The 18125-nt window shown below is 41.2% G+C and overlaps 1 protein-coding gene and 1 long non-coding RNA gene across 2 annotated transcripts; both read right to left on the bottom strand.

Annotated features, from left to right (window-relative positions):
* Window positions 1–3631: 3631 nt before the first annotated feature.
* On the bottom strand, window positions 3632–5079 carry LOC135464218 (uncharacterized). Its single transcript, XR_010443643.1, has 3 exons — window positions 4915–5079; window positions 4375–4399; window positions 3632–3720 (listed from the first exon to the last, which is right to left on the bottom strand). It is a non-coding gene; the product is annotated as an uncharacterized LOC135464218 (long non-coding RNA).
* A 10175-nt stretch (window positions 5080–15254) lies between these two features.
* LOC135463969 (uncharacterized) lies at window positions 15255–18125 on the bottom strand. The gene is made up of 5 exons (XM_064741439.1): window positions 17632–18125; window positions 17236–17367; window positions 16713–16737; window positions 15970–16058; window positions 15255–15436 (listed from the first exon to the last, which is right to left on the bottom strand). Exons 1-5 carry the CDS (start codon window positions 17921–17923, stop codon window positions 15255–15257), a joined length of 720 nt encoding a protein of 239 aa, XP_064597509.1. The 5' UTR covers window positions 17924–18125.

Below are 18125 nucleotides of genomic sequence, written 5' to 3'. Positions count from 1 at the left end.
TTTGGACCACAAAGAGCGTTGAAAGCCTTTAAATGAGACCCAATTTAACGGCAGTCAGTCTCCTGCTCCATTTTGCCAATTTGGCTCAGTTGCTTAAAAGTGTATTAGCAGTTAAGACCGGTACTAAATTTAGTCTGAACTAAAGTGCCGCTGATTGTGTACTAGGCCAAGATCAATACTAGAGTTTAAGTCGGGCCAAACGTTTAATGTACTTTGGAAAAACCGAGCACTTTAGTCTGCGACCAGCTGTTTGTTACGTCTCTTTGTTCTTCCCAGACTTGGCATGGTCCAACAGTCCGACATTCTTAACAGTCCTACATACCGAGGGTAGGAACTCTTCTCAAGTGCAGGCAGACAAGGCTAGAATCCACCGACACTCAGACGTGTCCATCCCCGGCACCAGCCCGTTGTACTGGGGATAACAACTCCTGTCCAACACACAGTAGAGGACAAGGCTAGAACTCAACGACACAGAGACGTATCCAGCCCCGGCACCAGACAGCGCTATCGAGGATAACACCTACCGTACGGCACACAGTAGACGACAAGGATAGAACGCACCTACACAGAGACGTGTCCAGCACTGGCACCAGCCCGCCATGATCAGCTTTACCTCTGAGCTAACTTCCCTGCCCAGGTTGTATACATGTACGTAAGCATAGCCTTCGGTCTGGTTTATACACAGTGGGTAGGTCATTGGGTGAGACTATCTCTGCGTTGATGTATTCTTTGGAAATCATGATGTGTGTCGCACTGCACAATATATGTAATAGGTACATGGTAAAACTGGGACATCTTAGCTCTGTGTTAAAGCTCTGTGTACACATATGTACATGTACATCAAAGTGTGTTATTAGACCTACACCCCTTAGAAATAAAACAGCTAAAGCTAACATTGTCTTCATAACTTATAAGCTGCAGGACTGAGCCTTACAAAGTATGTCAGACATCTGGACACGTAAAATTTCCATTTTCAGCAAACACAAATCTTTATTTCTCCATTTCTGGTAAAATGTATTTACTTATTCTCGGGATGTTTTCATTTTTGTCTTGTTGGGTAATTCTATGGGTGGATGAAATTGGAGTACTTGGTGTAAACCACCGATCTCCAGGAACTTACTGACGAGCTTTCCCACGTATTTTTAAGGTCTAATTTTATTTAACCATTTCTGGTAGCAGAAGACACCTGTGTGCACTCTTCTTGTCGACTGACAGAAAGAATGGAGAGTGAGTGAAAAAAGAGGACCAGCCAGTTTAACCCTGATCCAAAGACCGGTTATGCACGCATATCAAGGTGTTTTTGAAAAACGGAAATTACAGGTAACAAATGGAATAAATGAAAAGCCAGAACATGTCAGTGTTTTCTACACCAGTCTTACTAAACTAAGATGTTCTGAATAAAATCACCCGGCAATTGTTAGAGAGCAATGTACGAGTTTCCCGTGATGATTAATCCGCGTGCTCGGGCAGTACCCTACCACTGTCCATTGTACATAAAGAACTGAAACTGCACTTAAGCATATACAAATCGGTACAAATGACTTATCACAAAATGACAAATCACAAATTATTATTATTATACCTCCTAGGGTTATTCTCCGTTTCCAGTGGTCCAGAGACGGTCACATGGTATTCCGCAAAACACGATGTACAGCGATCACGCGCCCAAGGAATGCAGCGTCACGCTTGCAAAGTATTATCCCACTTTGGTAGGCAATATCCAACGATCTCGTTGACGAGACAATGTCCAACGCTCTCGTGCTAATATCAAACGACCACGTGCGTTATTTCACAGCAGTTATCTCCTTTTGAGAGGCCTCTTGCGTCTGCTAGTTTGTAAACCAGCAAACGGTGGTTATAACTCCGTTATCTCCGTCCGAATTTGACGATTTAAAGTACAACTCGAAAAGGTACTGTTTTTTCGGTATAAGAAAATATCGACAAGTGATATTGAACTCGGGTTTCACTTCTCTCGAGTTGGTAGAACGTCCGCTTCGTGGAGGTTGTAGCTTCCTCGCTTGGCGTTTAGCATTAAGGAGATAGTGCAACGACTGCTTTACCCGTATCAATATAATGGTTCGGGCGGGGTGGCTTACTTGTCTCCGGTAAGGCGCCTCAGTGAAGCAGCACTAGATAAAAGAGCGATGGAAACCCGTCTTGTAACAAGGAGGCACATAATATGCACTCTTATGACTCGTCGTCATATGACTATAAATTGTGAAATACGACGTTAAACCCCTAATACTCACTTACTCACTCACTCATTTCTCTCGAGGTGACAATTCCTGATGCCCCCACCAGAAAGTGCGCTATCTGTATACATATCGAGACCAACAAGATACCAGTGTAATTTTATTCACACGAAAACATTGAACAGTGCATACAGGTCACATCAAAGGAAATATAAAATAGGCTTTTCTCCATCATTTCTATAAGGATTTTTTTCCATAATACACGTCCAATATTGGTTAGAAGCTCCCAAAATAGCAAGAAACAATTTAATGCGGAACTTGTAAACATCTGAGTAAACCGTTTGATACACAACCAATGTCATTCATAAGTATGCAGTTCACAGAAGTAAAGCAAAACTAGGATGAAACGAACAAAACGAACATAAGAAACTTGTGTACCACATATATACATGTACAAAAGCGACCAATCTGTAACTCCCCATGGTGAAGACATTTACCAAGTTTCCATGAAACATAATGCACATTACAAAACGATTCACAAAAAGTCCGGAAAAGAGTTTAGTGACGGACAGATGGACTGATTGGGGACAGAGGAGGAGTAAACATATAGTTCACTTTGGTTCCGGTAGAGAACCAATTAACACCGCTAGGCTCTCAGCTATCCGGAACCCTAGGTGTATATGATGCATTTGATGCTAAAAAAAATAAATAAATATAGATGAGCTTAGACGTTCTGGTAGTTTGCCCGGTCCTCACTCCGTGCCGCTTCCGCATTAGACTTAGCACCTTCAGTGTTCTCGTACGTGTTGTTACCACACCTAGTGGGTGATGTCATGGGCTCATAATTCACGTCCCGTGATCCTGGGTTTCTCGCAATGTTGTGAGCAAGTGATTCGTAATTGTGATCTGTAATTACACAGATATATACCTGCTAATATACAGAAGCCAACTGCTTGTAGATATTTGAATTAATATATGAGTTTGGTTTATTTGATTGAAGTTATACTTGGTATTCAAAAATATGTGACTTAATGACGACATCGGTTGGAGGAAACCGAAGACATCCCAGCAAAAAACCCACGACCTTCCACGGGTTACCGCCGTGCAATCCCGTATACGACCGAAGAGGGAGCCAGCATGAACTGGATTTGAACTCACAGTCATTGCATACGTTATTGGAAGCAGTTAAGAAGCTTACGTAGCTTATAGTGGTTTCAATTCTTCTCCAGTCTCCGAAAAGAAATAAACACTCAAATAGGTGAGTGAATACTATATACAATTTTTGTTATCCAAATTCCAGATTTGAACTTGTCAGCTTAACCTGTGGCAAGCTTAACATTTTTTAAACGTCAATTGTATCACTTGACGCCTTTACCATATCTGTTTTATTTCAGAGAATTAGCCAATAAAAATAACATCTGGTTTTTATGGATATTTACCGATATTGACAGCAGGGTCATGGTGAGTATCGGCTGGTCTCGGTATCGTCCGCATTTCTCCGATGAGGTCTCCTGCCGGTGACATCTGCCTAGAATAGCAATTTAGTAAGATAAGTTTAGTCACTGTTAGTAATTATGTGGTTACTTCCTCAAAGGCTCTCACTTTTCCCTTTTTATTAAAGCTTAGTTTATCCTGAAGCTAAGTGACTGTGCAAATTACGAACGTTTATTTTTCTCATCGTATCTTTTAAATTGTACTCTATATTTCTGTAATACCGGCCATTCGGAAGAAGATACAAAATCAAATCCTATGGGCGGAAATTAGCGGGCTTTTTTTCTTTAGTGTTTATTACGTCGTATCAGATAAAGAGAGCTCTGATCAGGAAGAAAACAATTGTGTTTCTCTATGCTGCATTAAAAATATTTAATTAAGAAAAAAACAGATAACAGCATACGTCTTTTTCATATTTTATCTTATGAAAGACTCAGTGAAATATTAAGTGAGAACAGGGAAACCTGACCTCATTTTTCATTCGCATGGTTTAATAACCTCAAACTCTGAAAGCTCCTATATGTAAAAAGATGATTTGCACCGTCTCCGAACAATTACGTTACCATGGCACACTATTTCTGTGTTAAGTGCTCACTGACAATCTCTGCACTCTTGCAGATAGACTCAGGGTTTGTCGTGTAGTGATACTACATGTAAAATGACCAATAGAGAAATAGTGGAATGTAAGTACCTGTTTTCAGTACCCTCTGGTAAAGCTGAAATAAAATAAAACAAACTATAAACTTGTATCACTGCACAGCTCTGCAAAGTGTTAAATGTATACGGTCCCTTGCACATTCATTTTGCATCGTAGAATGGTACATCACACACTCGTTTCAAGTTCTCTACCTTGTTTAATATAACTGCCCTTATATAAGTGAAATAATCTCTAATATGCCATATCACTCAATCGGAAGAACTAAATAACATTCAAATCACTTATTTTTAGTAAAGCGTAAAAGAGAAAATAACACACGTATAATTTTCTTTTGGCAACACAAGGATGTGTTTTGGGTGCCATCAACATGGACATGTAGAGTATGAATGTTATTCCGTATTAAAACGGTAAACGTGGTCACAGAGCACGAAGCTCGTTTTCATCCTGCAAAACCGCCTACTCTAATTTGTTTGTCAAGTTACAAACCCAGGATCCCCAAAATTACTGTTGTTCTTCTGACATTCGCTTGGAAGTTGGACGTTACATGAAGTCTCCGGAGTCAGGAATACCAACCTTTTGTTTTTGATCTTCTCCATAAGATCACAACTATCACTGTAAAGATAGATGTAACAACAACGAGGAAACCGCCTAACACCCCTCCAACAATCGCCCCACTGTTTGCTCCAGCGTGATTCCCAGATGTGTCTGCAACGACAAACAAACTGTTTAATTAACAATGTCCACTTCCGACGTATTGGCGCTGGAATTATTTAGAACATGTTACCAGCTTTATTGACTATGTGTTTACTTTTTTTTATATGTTACTATGGGAACTTGTGTTTTAGGCTGTTTTGGAATTTAGTCTGGACGCATTTAACTACTACAAAGACGTCTTTGTTGACTCTAAGGTTCTGCAGATTTAAAATTACTATCTTGACATCTTGATTTAACCGAACTTTAATGCAAAACCTTTCTTTGCCGATGGCTTCTCAGTGACGTCAACATAAAATCTGGTACTTGATGTGTGGGCTACTCCGTTGATGTCAGAGGAGACGGTCAAGTTGCCCTTATCCTCCTGGCGGACATCAGTCAGTGTCAGTATGGTGACTGTCCCCGGAAGACTGACCAGCTGACCATACAGCACCAGACTGACCAGACCCGCCTCTTCCCGGTGAGACTGTAGGGCGTCACTCTCTCCGGCTTTCTTCCACATCACCCGGACAGTACCGGAGGACGATCGTGCGTAAAATGACACGAATATTGTCTCAGATGTCCCCAAACCAATCGTCACCTTCTTTGAGTGATTCTGAAACACGGCGGGAGCTGAAAAGAAAAAAACAAATACAAGGAAAAAAAAAAACACGCAGAGAATAATATGAGCATTTAAATACGAAGGTTGACGATTAGAGAGATTTAGCATTGGTATATTGTAGTGCATAGAGTCTAGAAACTCTTAAGAAACCACCCGTTGACCACAATATTACAGTTAACCTTCCGGTCACTCCACATAATCTATTCTGTACAGCAATGAGTGTATAAACAGTGCAGTGACGATTGTATGAAACTTAGGAGATCGTCACATGAAACCGGTGAAATAGGGCCTATGGTCTATTCACTACAGCTACGGTTTTACTCTCAGTGCTTATGTAAAATAACTAGACACTGGCAACGTGCATAAGCCCATAGAACTAGACGCCATATTTGGACTTCTCGTGATCGGTCATCCATAGGCACAGTGAATCGTCATATCACTTGTGCATAACTCTACATAAACGGACGGCCAAAAGAAACTTTACCATACGTTTAATTGCCCAAATTTATAATAACACAAAACAACAGATGCTGGACAAGCAATATATTGAAAACAACAGCATGTTTTGGTTATCCACGTCCAAAGTAAGGAAAAGAACAGCAGGCTATATATCCACCCCCTGTGGCGAAGTGGGGTTGGGGTAAAAAAAATCGGCATTTCAGTTCGGTGACCAATCGCGTGAGTAAGGAAAAAGTTGTTCAGTTTGATAAAGTCGCCTCATCAGTACCTTGTGTGGCCATTCCTTGCTTCAATGCATGCAAACATTCTCCGACGCGTTGGGAAAATCAGTCGTCTGATTAGGTCACGTGGGGTACGGTGCCATTCTTCGTCTAGAGCCTGTGACAGTTCTTGCCGGTTAGCTGAAAGTTCTTTGTCATATGCAGCGATCCAGGGCGTCCCACAGGTGCGCTATGGGAGAGATGCCTGGGGAGCGTGCAGGCCATGGTAAGACGTTGACGTCGTTGGCGTCAAGAAAGTTCTGCACGACTCGAGCTGTTAAAGGACACCACGTAGACGCTGGCGAATGAAGGGCAGAATAATCGGACGTAAAATGTCATCCACGTAACGCCGAGCTGTTAAGTGTCCGTCAATCATGACCAGTGGTGTCCGTTCCTGTCCACAAATCCCTCCCCATACCATCACTCCACCATCACCATACGGTGCCACTTCCTGAATGCAAGCTTATGCCGATCTTTCGCCTCCTCTACGGCCTACACGCTGTCTTCCATCAGCTCTGAACATACAGAGGCGGCTCATCTGTGAAGACGACCCGTTGCCAATCACGTCGCAGCTAACGTTGTACAACTTGGGCCCACCTCAACCTCTGACAACCATGTTGGGCCGTCAATAACTGCCCTCTGATTGGTCAATAAACCCGAATTCCGTGATCCCGGAGTCTCCTTGACACTGTCTGCCGACTGAGCCGATGACCTAACGCATTCAGGGATGATGACGTCACACTGAGGAAGCGATTGCTCAGATGCAAGACACGCAAGTACCGGGCACTGGTTATCCTAGGTCTGCCTGATCTTGGCCTGTCTGAGGTCCGTCCTGTCTGCCTGTATCGCTGCATCAGATTTAAAACGGTTACACGAGAACAGCCATAAGTTCTTGCAATGTTAGAATGAGTGGCTCTCACAGCCATCATGCCCAGGGCCCTCTCGCGTTGTTCTGGAGACAGTCGTGGCATCACTACGGTGGTTTTTAATAATTGTGCATGTCTGACATACTGGCTTTAACGTTTTTTACACAGCTTGACCTTGTGGATTCGGCCCGTCCACGGGTCACGTGGTTTAAACTTTTATTTTTCTGTTGCAACGGATTGGTATTGGCTTACATGTAGCTTTACCCAAATGGGAATATATTTGCATTTGATTTTTACTGGGTTAAGTTGACCGAATTCACTGAAAACGTTTGTTAAACTTCACTTTATGAGTGGTAAAGTTTCTTTTGGTATTGAGTTTATATTGTTTCGTTAAAATGTACCTTAAAATGAACTCCAAACAGTTGGGCAGTTTTAAATGATAATAACAGAATTGAGAACTGAACATTGTATCGAACACATTGTTGTTGTTGCTACACGGCTTGTAGATGAACTGGCATTTTTACTACAATAGTAGCAAATCGTTACAGATGTTACTTAATCATTAGGAAACTTCAATGGCCAGCTCGTGATGTCAACGGTGGGATTTTTTCAAAAAAGATTATGTCATCTTGCTTGGAACTCGGTGTACACCCCCGAAGTGCCCCGACCCCGGTGAATTCTGTCGATAACGTTAGCCCTGCCCCGATTCCGGCTCGGTCTGTCATCCACATAGTTATTTTTAAACAGGGATCATCGTTAACGTCAGCACTGCAAGCTGCTTAATTTCCGGACTGACAGCTGGGGCATTAAGAAAACTGTGCTTTGAAAACATTTTTACCTCCCCACTCCCCCAAAGTAAAAGATGAAAGCTTGTGCTGTTATATGTTATTACATTTGATAATCTGCACATTGAGAAATGAAAGCAAAGCGTTTTATCTATCCTTTAATATACTGACAGTATACATTGTGTCTTGAGCAGACAGCGCTACAAATCTTAATAAAACTGGGTATTGAAAGTGATGGTCCACTCTGCTTGGCGTACTAGTTTATGTAATGGCATCATGTTATCAGTGTAAGGCCATCAAGATACATGTACATATCGTCTGTGTGACGTCATCACGTCATCTGTGTGACGTCAGTAGCCAATTGCATGTGGAACACCTTTGTTTATTGTGCAAACAGGTTTTCTGTCAGATATGACAGACCCTATCTGACAAATGATCTCAGGAGCTTGTCAGTGTAGAGCAAATGGAGAGAGCAGATAAAAGCTTAGGTTGGTTACATAAAAATTTCAATCCACAGCTTTATCTTACAAAATAATATGAAAACTTACTGAGAGGAGCCACATAGATCAGCCCTGATTGTGAAGACTTAATACCGTTTGTCACTGAGCACACGTAATCTCCCGTCTCTGTGTATGTCCGGTTCTCAGGCAGAACGTAGTTTACAGAAGTGCCAAGTGTCTCATTCCCCAGTCTCCGTATGAGTATCCCGCCCAGGCGATGTTCCCACGGGCTGAAGGTGTGCATGTTAGGATAACCCTTAGCTGTACAGGTTAACTGATGAGAACGTTGGTCAAAAGTCACCTCCACATCCGATGGAGCTACAATATTGACAGTTGATATATAGGTTAGCATTTTCTTCTCATTTTGTATTTTGTCAAACCCAGTTAAGGTACGACAAACAGTAAAACGTTTAATTTTGTCAATTTCCGACCCGTTGCTGTCACACGTGTATTTGCCAGCAGCTGACCTCTGTACAGCTTTATCCCGTAAAGAGCTGATGTACCTTGACCTCTGCATTCCGTGACCTTCGCATATCATTATCAGCATATGTCAAATTAGTTTTTGTTAAAAAAAAACCCGGATTCGCGTTAATTAAGCCGTTTTTTTAATGGCTTGATATGTTCAAGAATGGGCTTTTGTTTGTTATGAAGAACCTATGAAAAAAGTTTCAACCTTGTACTCAACCTTGACCTTTCCACTCGTATTGAGGTCATTTGAGATGTAAATATTTGACCCGTTCTTAAGTAGATTTATACATGTAGTTGGGGGGATAAGAATTTACTGTTTGTTTTATCAGTGCGCCTACATGTTTAGCTTTAGGTATAATTTGTTTAAAAAATCATCATTGTACGCTACATCACCGACAGATGTCCTAATTAGCGTTAATCAGACGTTTCTCATTTGGTTTAGTACATCAGCTAAGAAAATAAGAATCGGTTTTTCGGTGGTCAGAACCTTTAAAATAGCATTCGATAATGTACTCAACCGTGACCGATACCATTGTTTTGGGGAAATTTAGAACAAATAAATTTATGAACTTTTGACTCGTTTTTACTGGAAATTGTACGTGGAGTTGCAACTTAAGAATTAGCATTTTATAATCAGCATATCCCAAGTTATCTTTTGGGAAAAACAAAAGCTGGGGATTTAAAATTCAACATTTAGTGACGCAATCTGGAGTAATTTGAACCCACTCCAGGGGGCTTTGCGCGGCTGCCGCAAATAGGATGGGCCTTTCATACTCGGCGTGAACGATACAAATCTGTTGGCTACAAAAATTGTATACCCATATTCAATCACGTGTAGGGCATATATGAGAAGGTCTTGCAGCAACCCGCGGATAGTTGAGAGTTTCCTCCGGGCTCTGCCTGGTTCTTCCCACCATAATGCTAGCCGTCGTAGAATAAGTGAAATATCCTTGAGTACGGCGTATTACACCAATCAAAGAATAAATCAGTAAATCACGTGTCACACTGCTAGATATATTGGACCACATGTGCTTGACCGTTGTTTCCTGTTCTACATGTACAGGTACTTACCTAACACCCTGGCAGTTGAGTTCTGTTCTACATGTACAGGTACTTACTTAACACCCTGACAGTTGTCTTCTGTTCTACATGTACAGGTACTTACTTAACACCCTGACAGTTGTCTTCTGTTCCACATGTACAGGTACCTACCTAACACACTGGCAGTTGTCTCCTATACCCGTACATGTTCTACATGTACAGGTACTTACCTTACACCTTGCCAGTTGTCTCCTGTTCTACATGTACAGGTACTTACCTAACACCCTGACAGTTGTCTCCTGTTCTGCATGTACACGTACCTACCTAACACCCTGACAATTGTCTTCTGTTCTACATGTACAGGTACTTACCTAACACCCTGACAGTTGTCTTCTGTTCTACATGTACTGGTACTTACCTAACACCCTGACAGATGTCTTCTGTTCTACATGTACAGGTACCTACGTAACACCCTGACAGTTGTCTTCTGTTCTACATGTACAGGTACCTACCTAACACCCTGACAGTTGTCTTCTGTTCTACATGTACAGGTACTTACCTAACACCCTGACAGTTGTCTTCTGTTCTACATGTACTGGTACTTACCTAACACCCTGGCAGTTGTCTTCTGTTCTACATGTACAGGTACTTACCTAACACCCTGACAGATGTCTTCTGTTCTACATGTACAGGTACCTACCTAACACCCTGACAGTTGTCTTCCGTTCTACATGTACACGTACTTACATAACACCCTGACAGTTGTCTGCTGTTCTACATGTACAGGTACTTACCTAACACCCTGACAGTTGTCTCCTGCTGATCTCCTCCAGGTCCTGCATCCGCACACGTGAACGTCCTGCCGTCATCTCTCTGACGACTGAGGGAGCTGATGCTCAGGTTTTTGCTGCTCCCCACAAGGCTGATCACATCGTTCCAGCTGGTGTTTGCTTTGAAGACTTGACCATCGCTTCTGACTAGGAGGGGAGTATTACCAATACTCCACTGCAGATTCCCCTGTATAATGACTGTACAGGGCAGGACCACTGTCCCTCCCTCAAACCCCTCCACGACCCTTTGAGCCACCGCCATGTCCACGGTAACTGAACACAGTACTGTTTAAACATAAGATTAATTGTATCATCTGGAAAGGAAAGTTACAAAATATGACAACTTTCTTCAATTGGACAAGCTAGAGGTGTGCGTGAAAACAGTTGTACTTAAAATTTTTTTAGACTGTTGAATATGCATGTAGTTAAATGTATGCCAGTGTGTGGATTCTGTGCTGGGAAATACTGACCGTAAAATCAGTGGTTAGGTCCCCTCACCTCACAAAAAGTTTTTAGATGTTTAAAACATCTAATGACGTAGTAGAAGTAATAAGTACGTAAGTGATGTGAGTCTGTAGATCAGTAGAAAAAGGAAAGGTGATATGAAAATAGATAAATACAAAGTTTTACTCCAGCTCAGTTAGATGTCATTGACAAATTAGTCAGGTGTAGTATTTAAAACAAAGATATTTTGAACATTTTGATTTTGTTATAAATTTGATTTTTGGGTATAGGAATTACCGGTACCAACTATTGCCACACATCGCCCATTTGCGCCCATGAGGTCTTGCACAAAGCCCATATACCAGGAAAAGCCAAAGCTATCAACATACTTCTGCCCAAACCATGCGAGCTTACAACTGATGTGCTTATGACTTATGAATGTTCAGAGTGTCAGAAATGGGCTACTCCCCGATAGGTCTGAACTTCACCCTAAATGGCATCAAATAGCCTAGAAGTGCTATTCGTGGAATTCTCACTTTAAGATGATTTAGTCCGATTGAGAAAGAAATGTACACTGACCACTGTACATGGAAGATGTCCACTTTCTTAACGGTGGACGTAATAGAGAGAACCATACGGGTACAACGCTCTAGTGTTATGTTATCGTATTTTGTAAAAAAAACAAAAAAAAAAAGTAATTGGGTGAAGGAAAGAGAATTTAGCCTAACCAAAATTATATATGTTCTTATAAAGTGAAAAGAAAACTTTCTTATCATCAGAAGAACTTTTTTCAACGTTTTAAGACGAGAGTTAGCCTTATTCTAACCTTACACCAACTAAACCTATTACTTTTTAGTGTACAGCATTTCCACGAATATACATGAATTAACTTCTGAGACTTTGCAATCAGGTCTTTTACTACCAAGATTATAAACTTTGGACCACAAAGAGCGTTGAAAGCCTTTAAATGAGACCCAATTTAACGGCAGCCAGTCTCCTGCTCCATTTTGCCAATTTGGCTCAGTTGCTTAAAAGTGTATTAGCAGTTATGACCGGTACTAAATTTAGTCTGAACTAAAGTGCCGCTGATTGTGTACTAGGACAAGATCAATACTAGAGTTTAAGTCTGGCCAAACGTTTAATGTACTTTGGAAAAACCGAGCACTTTAGTCTGCGACCGGCTGTTTGTTACGTCTCTTTGTTCTTCCCAGACCTGGCATGATCCCACGCTTAACAGCCCGACATACCGATTGTAGGGACTCTCCTCAACTGCAGGCAGACAAGGCTAGAATCCACCGACACTCAGACGTGTCCATCCCCGGCACTAGCCCGTCGTATTGGGGATAACAACTCCTGTCCAACACACAGTAGAGGACAAGACTAGAACTCAACGACACAGAGACGTATCCAGCCCCGGCACCAGACAGCCCTATCGAGGATAACACCTACCGTGCGGTACACAGTAGACGACAAGGATAGAACGCACCTACACAGAGACGTGTCCACCTCTGGCACCAGCCCGCCATGATCAGCTTTACCTCTGAGCTAACTTCCCTGCCCAGCTTGTATACATGTACGTAAGCATAGCCTTCGGTCTGGTTTATACACAGTGGGTAGGTCATTGGGTGAGACTATCTCTACGTTGATGTATTATTTGGAAATCATGATGTGTGTCGCTCTGCACAATATGTATAATAGGTACATGGTAAAACTGGGACAGCTTAGCTCTGTGTTAAAACGCACATGTTTACATGTGCATCAGAGTTTTTTTACTAGACCTATACTTGTTAGAAATAAAACCGCTATAGCTAACATTATCTTCATAACGTATAAGCTGCAGGACTGAGCCTTACAAGCTATGTCAGACATCTGGACACGTAAAATTTCCATTTTCAGCAAACACAAGTCTTTATTTCTCCATTTCTGGTAAGATAATTTACCTATTCTCAAGATGTTTTCATTTTTGTCTCGGGTAATTGTATGGGTGGATGAAATCGAAGTACCTGGTGTAAACCACCGATCTTCAGTCATTTACTGACGAACTTTCCCACGTATTTTTAGGGTCTAATTTTATTTAACCATTTCTGGTAGCAGAAGACACCTGTGTGCACTCTTCTTGTCGACTGACAGAAAGAATGGAGAGTGAGTGAAAAAAGAGGATCAGCCAGTTTAACACTGATCCAAAGATCGGCTATGCACACATATCAAGGTGTTTTTGAAAAATGGAAAATTACAGCTAACAAATGGAATAAATGAAAAGCCAGAACATGTTAGTGTTTTCTACACCAGTCTTACTAAACTAAGATGTACTAAATAAAATCACCCCGGCAATTGTTAGAGCACAATGTACGAGTTCCCCGTGATGACCAATCCGCGTGCTCGGGCAGTACCCTACAACTATCCATTTTGAGAAACGTGTTTAAATAGCAAAAATACAACCTGACGACCAATGCTGAGGAACAAAATGATAAGTGTGGAATTCCCTTGTTAAAATGTAAACAAACAGTATTGCACATAAGGAACTGAAACTGCAGTTAAGCATGTACAAATCGGTACAAATGGCTTATCACAAAATGACAAATCAAAAAATTATTATCATTATACCTCCTAGGGTTATTCTCCGTTTCCAGTGGTCCAGAGACGGTCACATGGTATTCCGCAAAACACAATGTACAGCGATCACGCGCCCAAGGAATGCAGCGTCACGCTCGCAAAGTATTATCCCACTTTGGTAGGCAATATCCAACGATCTCGTTGACGAGAAAATGTCCAAGGATCTCGTGCTAATATCAAACGACCACGTGCGTTATTTCACAGCAGTTATCTCCCTTTGAGAGCTCTCTTGCGTCTGCTAGTTTGTAAACCATCAAACGGTGGCTATAGCTCCGTTATCGATGTCCGAATTCGACGTTTTAAAGTACAGCTCGAAAAGGTAAGAAAATATCGACAAGTGATATTGAACTCGGGTTTCACTGCTCTCGAGTTGGTAGAGTGTCCGCTTCGGGAGCTGTAGATCCATGGTCTATTTTTTGGTCGAGTCACACCTAAGACTTTAAAAAGCGGAGGTTGTAGCTTCCTCGCTTGGCGTTTAGCGCCTGACCCGTATCAGTATAATGATTCGGGCGGGGTAGCTTAGTTGTCTCCGGTAAGGAGCCTCAGTGAAGCAGCGCTAGATAAAAGAGCGATGGAAACCCGTCTTGCAACAAGGAGGCACATTACATATACATATACACTCTTATTACTCGTCGTCATATGACTATAAATTGTGAAATACGACGTTAAACCCCTAGTACTCACTCACTCACTCACTCACTTCTCTCGAGGTGACAATTCCTGATGCCCCCACCAGAAAATGCACTATCTGTATATATATCGAGACCAACAATATACCAGTGTAATTTTATTCACACGAAAACATTGAACAGTGCATACAGGTCACATCAAAGGCTTTTCCCCATCATTTCTAGAAGGATTTTTTCCGTAATACACGTCCAATATTGGTTAGAAACTCCCAAAATAGCAACAAACAATTTAATGCGGAACTTGTAAACATCCGAGTAAACCGTTTGATACACAACCAATGTCATACATAAGTATGCAGTTCACAGAAGTAAAGCAAAACTAGGATGAAACAAACAAAACGAACATCAAAAACTTGTGTACCACATATATACATGTACAAAAGCGACTAATCTGTAACTCCCCATGGTGAAGACATTTACCAAGTTTCCATGAGATATAATGCACATTACAAAACGATTCACAAAAAGTCCGGAAAAGAGTTTAGTGACGGACAGATGGACTGATGGGGGGACAGAGGAGGAGTAAACATATAGTTCACTTTGGTTCTGGTAGAGAACCAATTAACACCGCTAGGCTCTCAGCTATCCGGGACCCTAGGTGTATATGACGCATTTGATGTTAAAAAATAAATAAATATAGATGAGATTAGACGTTCTGGTAGTTTGCTCGGTCCTCACTCCGTGCCGCCTCCGCATTAGACTTAGTACCTTCAGTGTTCTCGTACATGTTGTCACCAGACCTAGTGGGTGACGTCATGGACTCATAGTTCACGTCCCGTGATCCTGGGTTTCTGGCGATGTTGTGAGCAAGTGACTCGTAATTGTGATCTGTAATTACACAGATATATACCTGCTAATATACAGAAGCCAACTGCTTGTAGATATTTGATGTAATATATGAGTTTGGTTGATTTGATTGAAGTTATACTTGGTATTCAAAAATATGTGACTTAATGACGACATCGGTTGGAGGAAACCGAAGACATCCCAGCAAAAAACCCACGACCTTCCACGGGTTACCGCCGTACAATGCCGTATACGACCGAAGAGGGAGCCAGCATGAACTGGATTTGAACTCACAGTCACTGCATACGTTATTGGAAGCAGTTAAGAAGCTTACGTAGCTTATAGTGGTTTCAATTCTCCTCCAGTCTCCGAAAAGAAATAAACACTTAAATAGTTGAGTGAATACTATATACAATTTTTGTTATCCAAATTCCAGATTTGAACTTGTCAGCTCAACCTGTGGCAAGCTTAACATTTATTAAACGTCAGTTGTATCACTTGACGCCTTTACCATATCTGTTTTAATTCAGAGAATTAGCCAACAAAAATAACATCTGATTTTTATCGATATTTACTGATATTGACAGCAGGGTCATGGTGAGTATCGGCCGGTCTCGATATCGTCCGCATTTCTCCGATGAGATCTCCTGCCGGTGACATCTGCCTAGAATAGCAATTTAGTAAGATAAGTTTAGTCACTGTTAGAAATTATGTGGTTACTTCCTCAAAGGCTCTCACATTTCCCTTTTTATTAAAGCTTAGTTTATCATGAAACTAAATGACTGTGCAAATTATGAACGTTTATTTTTCCCATCGTATCTTTTAAATTGTACTCTATATTTCTGTAATACCGGCCATCCGGAAGAAGATACAAAAAGCAAATCTTGTAGACGGAAATTAGCGGGTTTTTTTTCTTTAGTGTTTATTACGTTGTATCAGACAAAGAGAGCTCTGATCAGGAACAAAACAATTGTGTTTCTCTATGCTGCATTAAAAATATTTAATTAAGAAAAAAACAGATAACAGCATACGTCTTTTTCATATTTTATCTATAAAAGACTCAGTGAAATATTAAGTGAGAACAGGAAAACCTGACCTCATTTTTCATTCGCATGGTTTAATAACCTCAAACTCTGAAAGCTCCGATATGTAAAAAGATGATTTGCACCGTCTCCGAACAATTACGTTACCATGGCACACTATTTCTGTGTTAAGTGCTCACTGACAATCTCTGCACTCTTGCAGATAGACTCAGGGTTTGTCGTGTAGTGATACTACATGTGAAATAACCAGTAGAGAAATAGTGGAATGTAAGTACCTGTTTTCAGTACCCTCTGGTAAAGCTGAAATAAAATAAAGCAAACTATAAACTTGTATCACTGCACAGCTCTGCAAAGTGTTAAATGTATACGGTCCCTTGCACATTTATTTTGCATCGTAGAATGGTACTTCACACAATCGTTTCAAGTTCTCTACCTTCTTGAATATAACTGCCCTTATATAAGTGAAATAATCTCTAATATGCCATATCACTCAATCGGACGAACTAATTAACATTCAAATCACTTATTTTTAGTAAAGCGTGAAAGAGAAAATAACACACGTATAATTTTCTTTTGGCAACACAAGGATGTGTTTTGGGTGCCATCAACATGGACATGTAGAGTATGAATGTTATCCCGTATTAAAACGGTAAACGTGGTCATAGAGCACGAAGCTCGTTTTCATCCTGCAAAATCGCCTTCTCTAATTTGTTTGTCAAGTTACAAACCCAGGATCCCCAAAATTACTGTTGTTCTTCTGACATTCGCTTGGAAATCTCCGGAGTCAGGAATACCAACCTTTTGTTTTTGATCTTCTCCATAAGATCACAACTATCACTGTAAAGATGGATGTAACAACAACGAGGAAACCGCCTAACACCCCTCCAACAATCGCCCCACTGTTTGCTCCAGCGTGATTTCCAGATGTGTCTGCAACGACAAACAAACTGTTTAATTAACAATGTCCACTTCCGACGTATTGGCGCTGGAATTATTTAGAACATGTTACCAGCTTTATTGACTATGTATTTACTTTTTCTTATATATTACTATGGGAACTTGTGTTTTAGGCTGTTTTGGAATTTAGTCTGGACGCATTTAACTACTATAAAGACGTCTTTATTGACTCTAAGGTTCTGCAGATTTAAAATTACTATCTTGACATCTTGATTTAACCGAACTTTAACGCAAAACCTTTCTTTGCTGATGGCTTCTCAGTGACGTCAACATAAAATCTGGTACTTGATGTGTGGGCTACTCCGTTGATGTCAGAGGAGACGGTCAAGGTATAGTTGCCCTTATCCTCCTGGCGGACATCAGTCAGTGTCAGTATGGTGACTGTCCCCAGAAGACTGACCAGCTGACCATACAGCACCAGACTGACCAGACCCGCCTCTTCCCGGTGAGACTGTAGGGCGTCACTCTCTCCGGCTTTCTCCCACATCACCCGGACAGTACCGGAGGACGATCGTTCGTAAAAAGACATGAATATTGTCTCAGATGTCCCCAAACCAATCGTCACCTTCTTTGAGTGATTCTGAAACACGGCGGGAGCTGAAAAGGAAAAACAAATACAAGGAAAAAAAACAATCAGATAATAATATGAGCATTTAAATACGAAGGTTGACGATTAGAAAGATTTAGCATTGGTATATTGTAGTGCATAGAGTCTAGAAACTCTTAAGAAA

This window comes from Liolophura sinensis, chromosome 3 (assembly GCF_032854445.1).
Source record: "Liolophura sinensis isolate JHLJ2023 chromosome 3, CUHK_Ljap_v2, whole genome shotgun sequence".
NCBI classification, from domain to species: Eukaryota; Metazoa; Mollusca; class Polyplacophora; order Chitonida; family Chitonidae; genus Liolophura; species Liolophura sinensis.
This window is presented reverse-complemented; position numbering and strand designations above follow the sequence as displayed.

Coding starts and splice junctions, on each gene's coding strand:
- LOC135463969 (XM_064741439.1), bottom strand. CDS start 17,923: ATGTCTTTTTACGAACGATCGTCCTCCGGTACTGTCCGGGTGATGTGG. Junction 17,368..17,631: donor GAAGCCATCAGCAAAGAAAG/GTTTTGCGTTAA, acceptor TTGTCGTTGCAG/ACACATCTGGAAATCACGCT. Junction 16,059..16,712: donor CCAGAGGGTACTGAAAACAG/GTACTTACATTC, acceptor TTGCTATTCTAG/GCAGATGTCACCGGCAGGAG.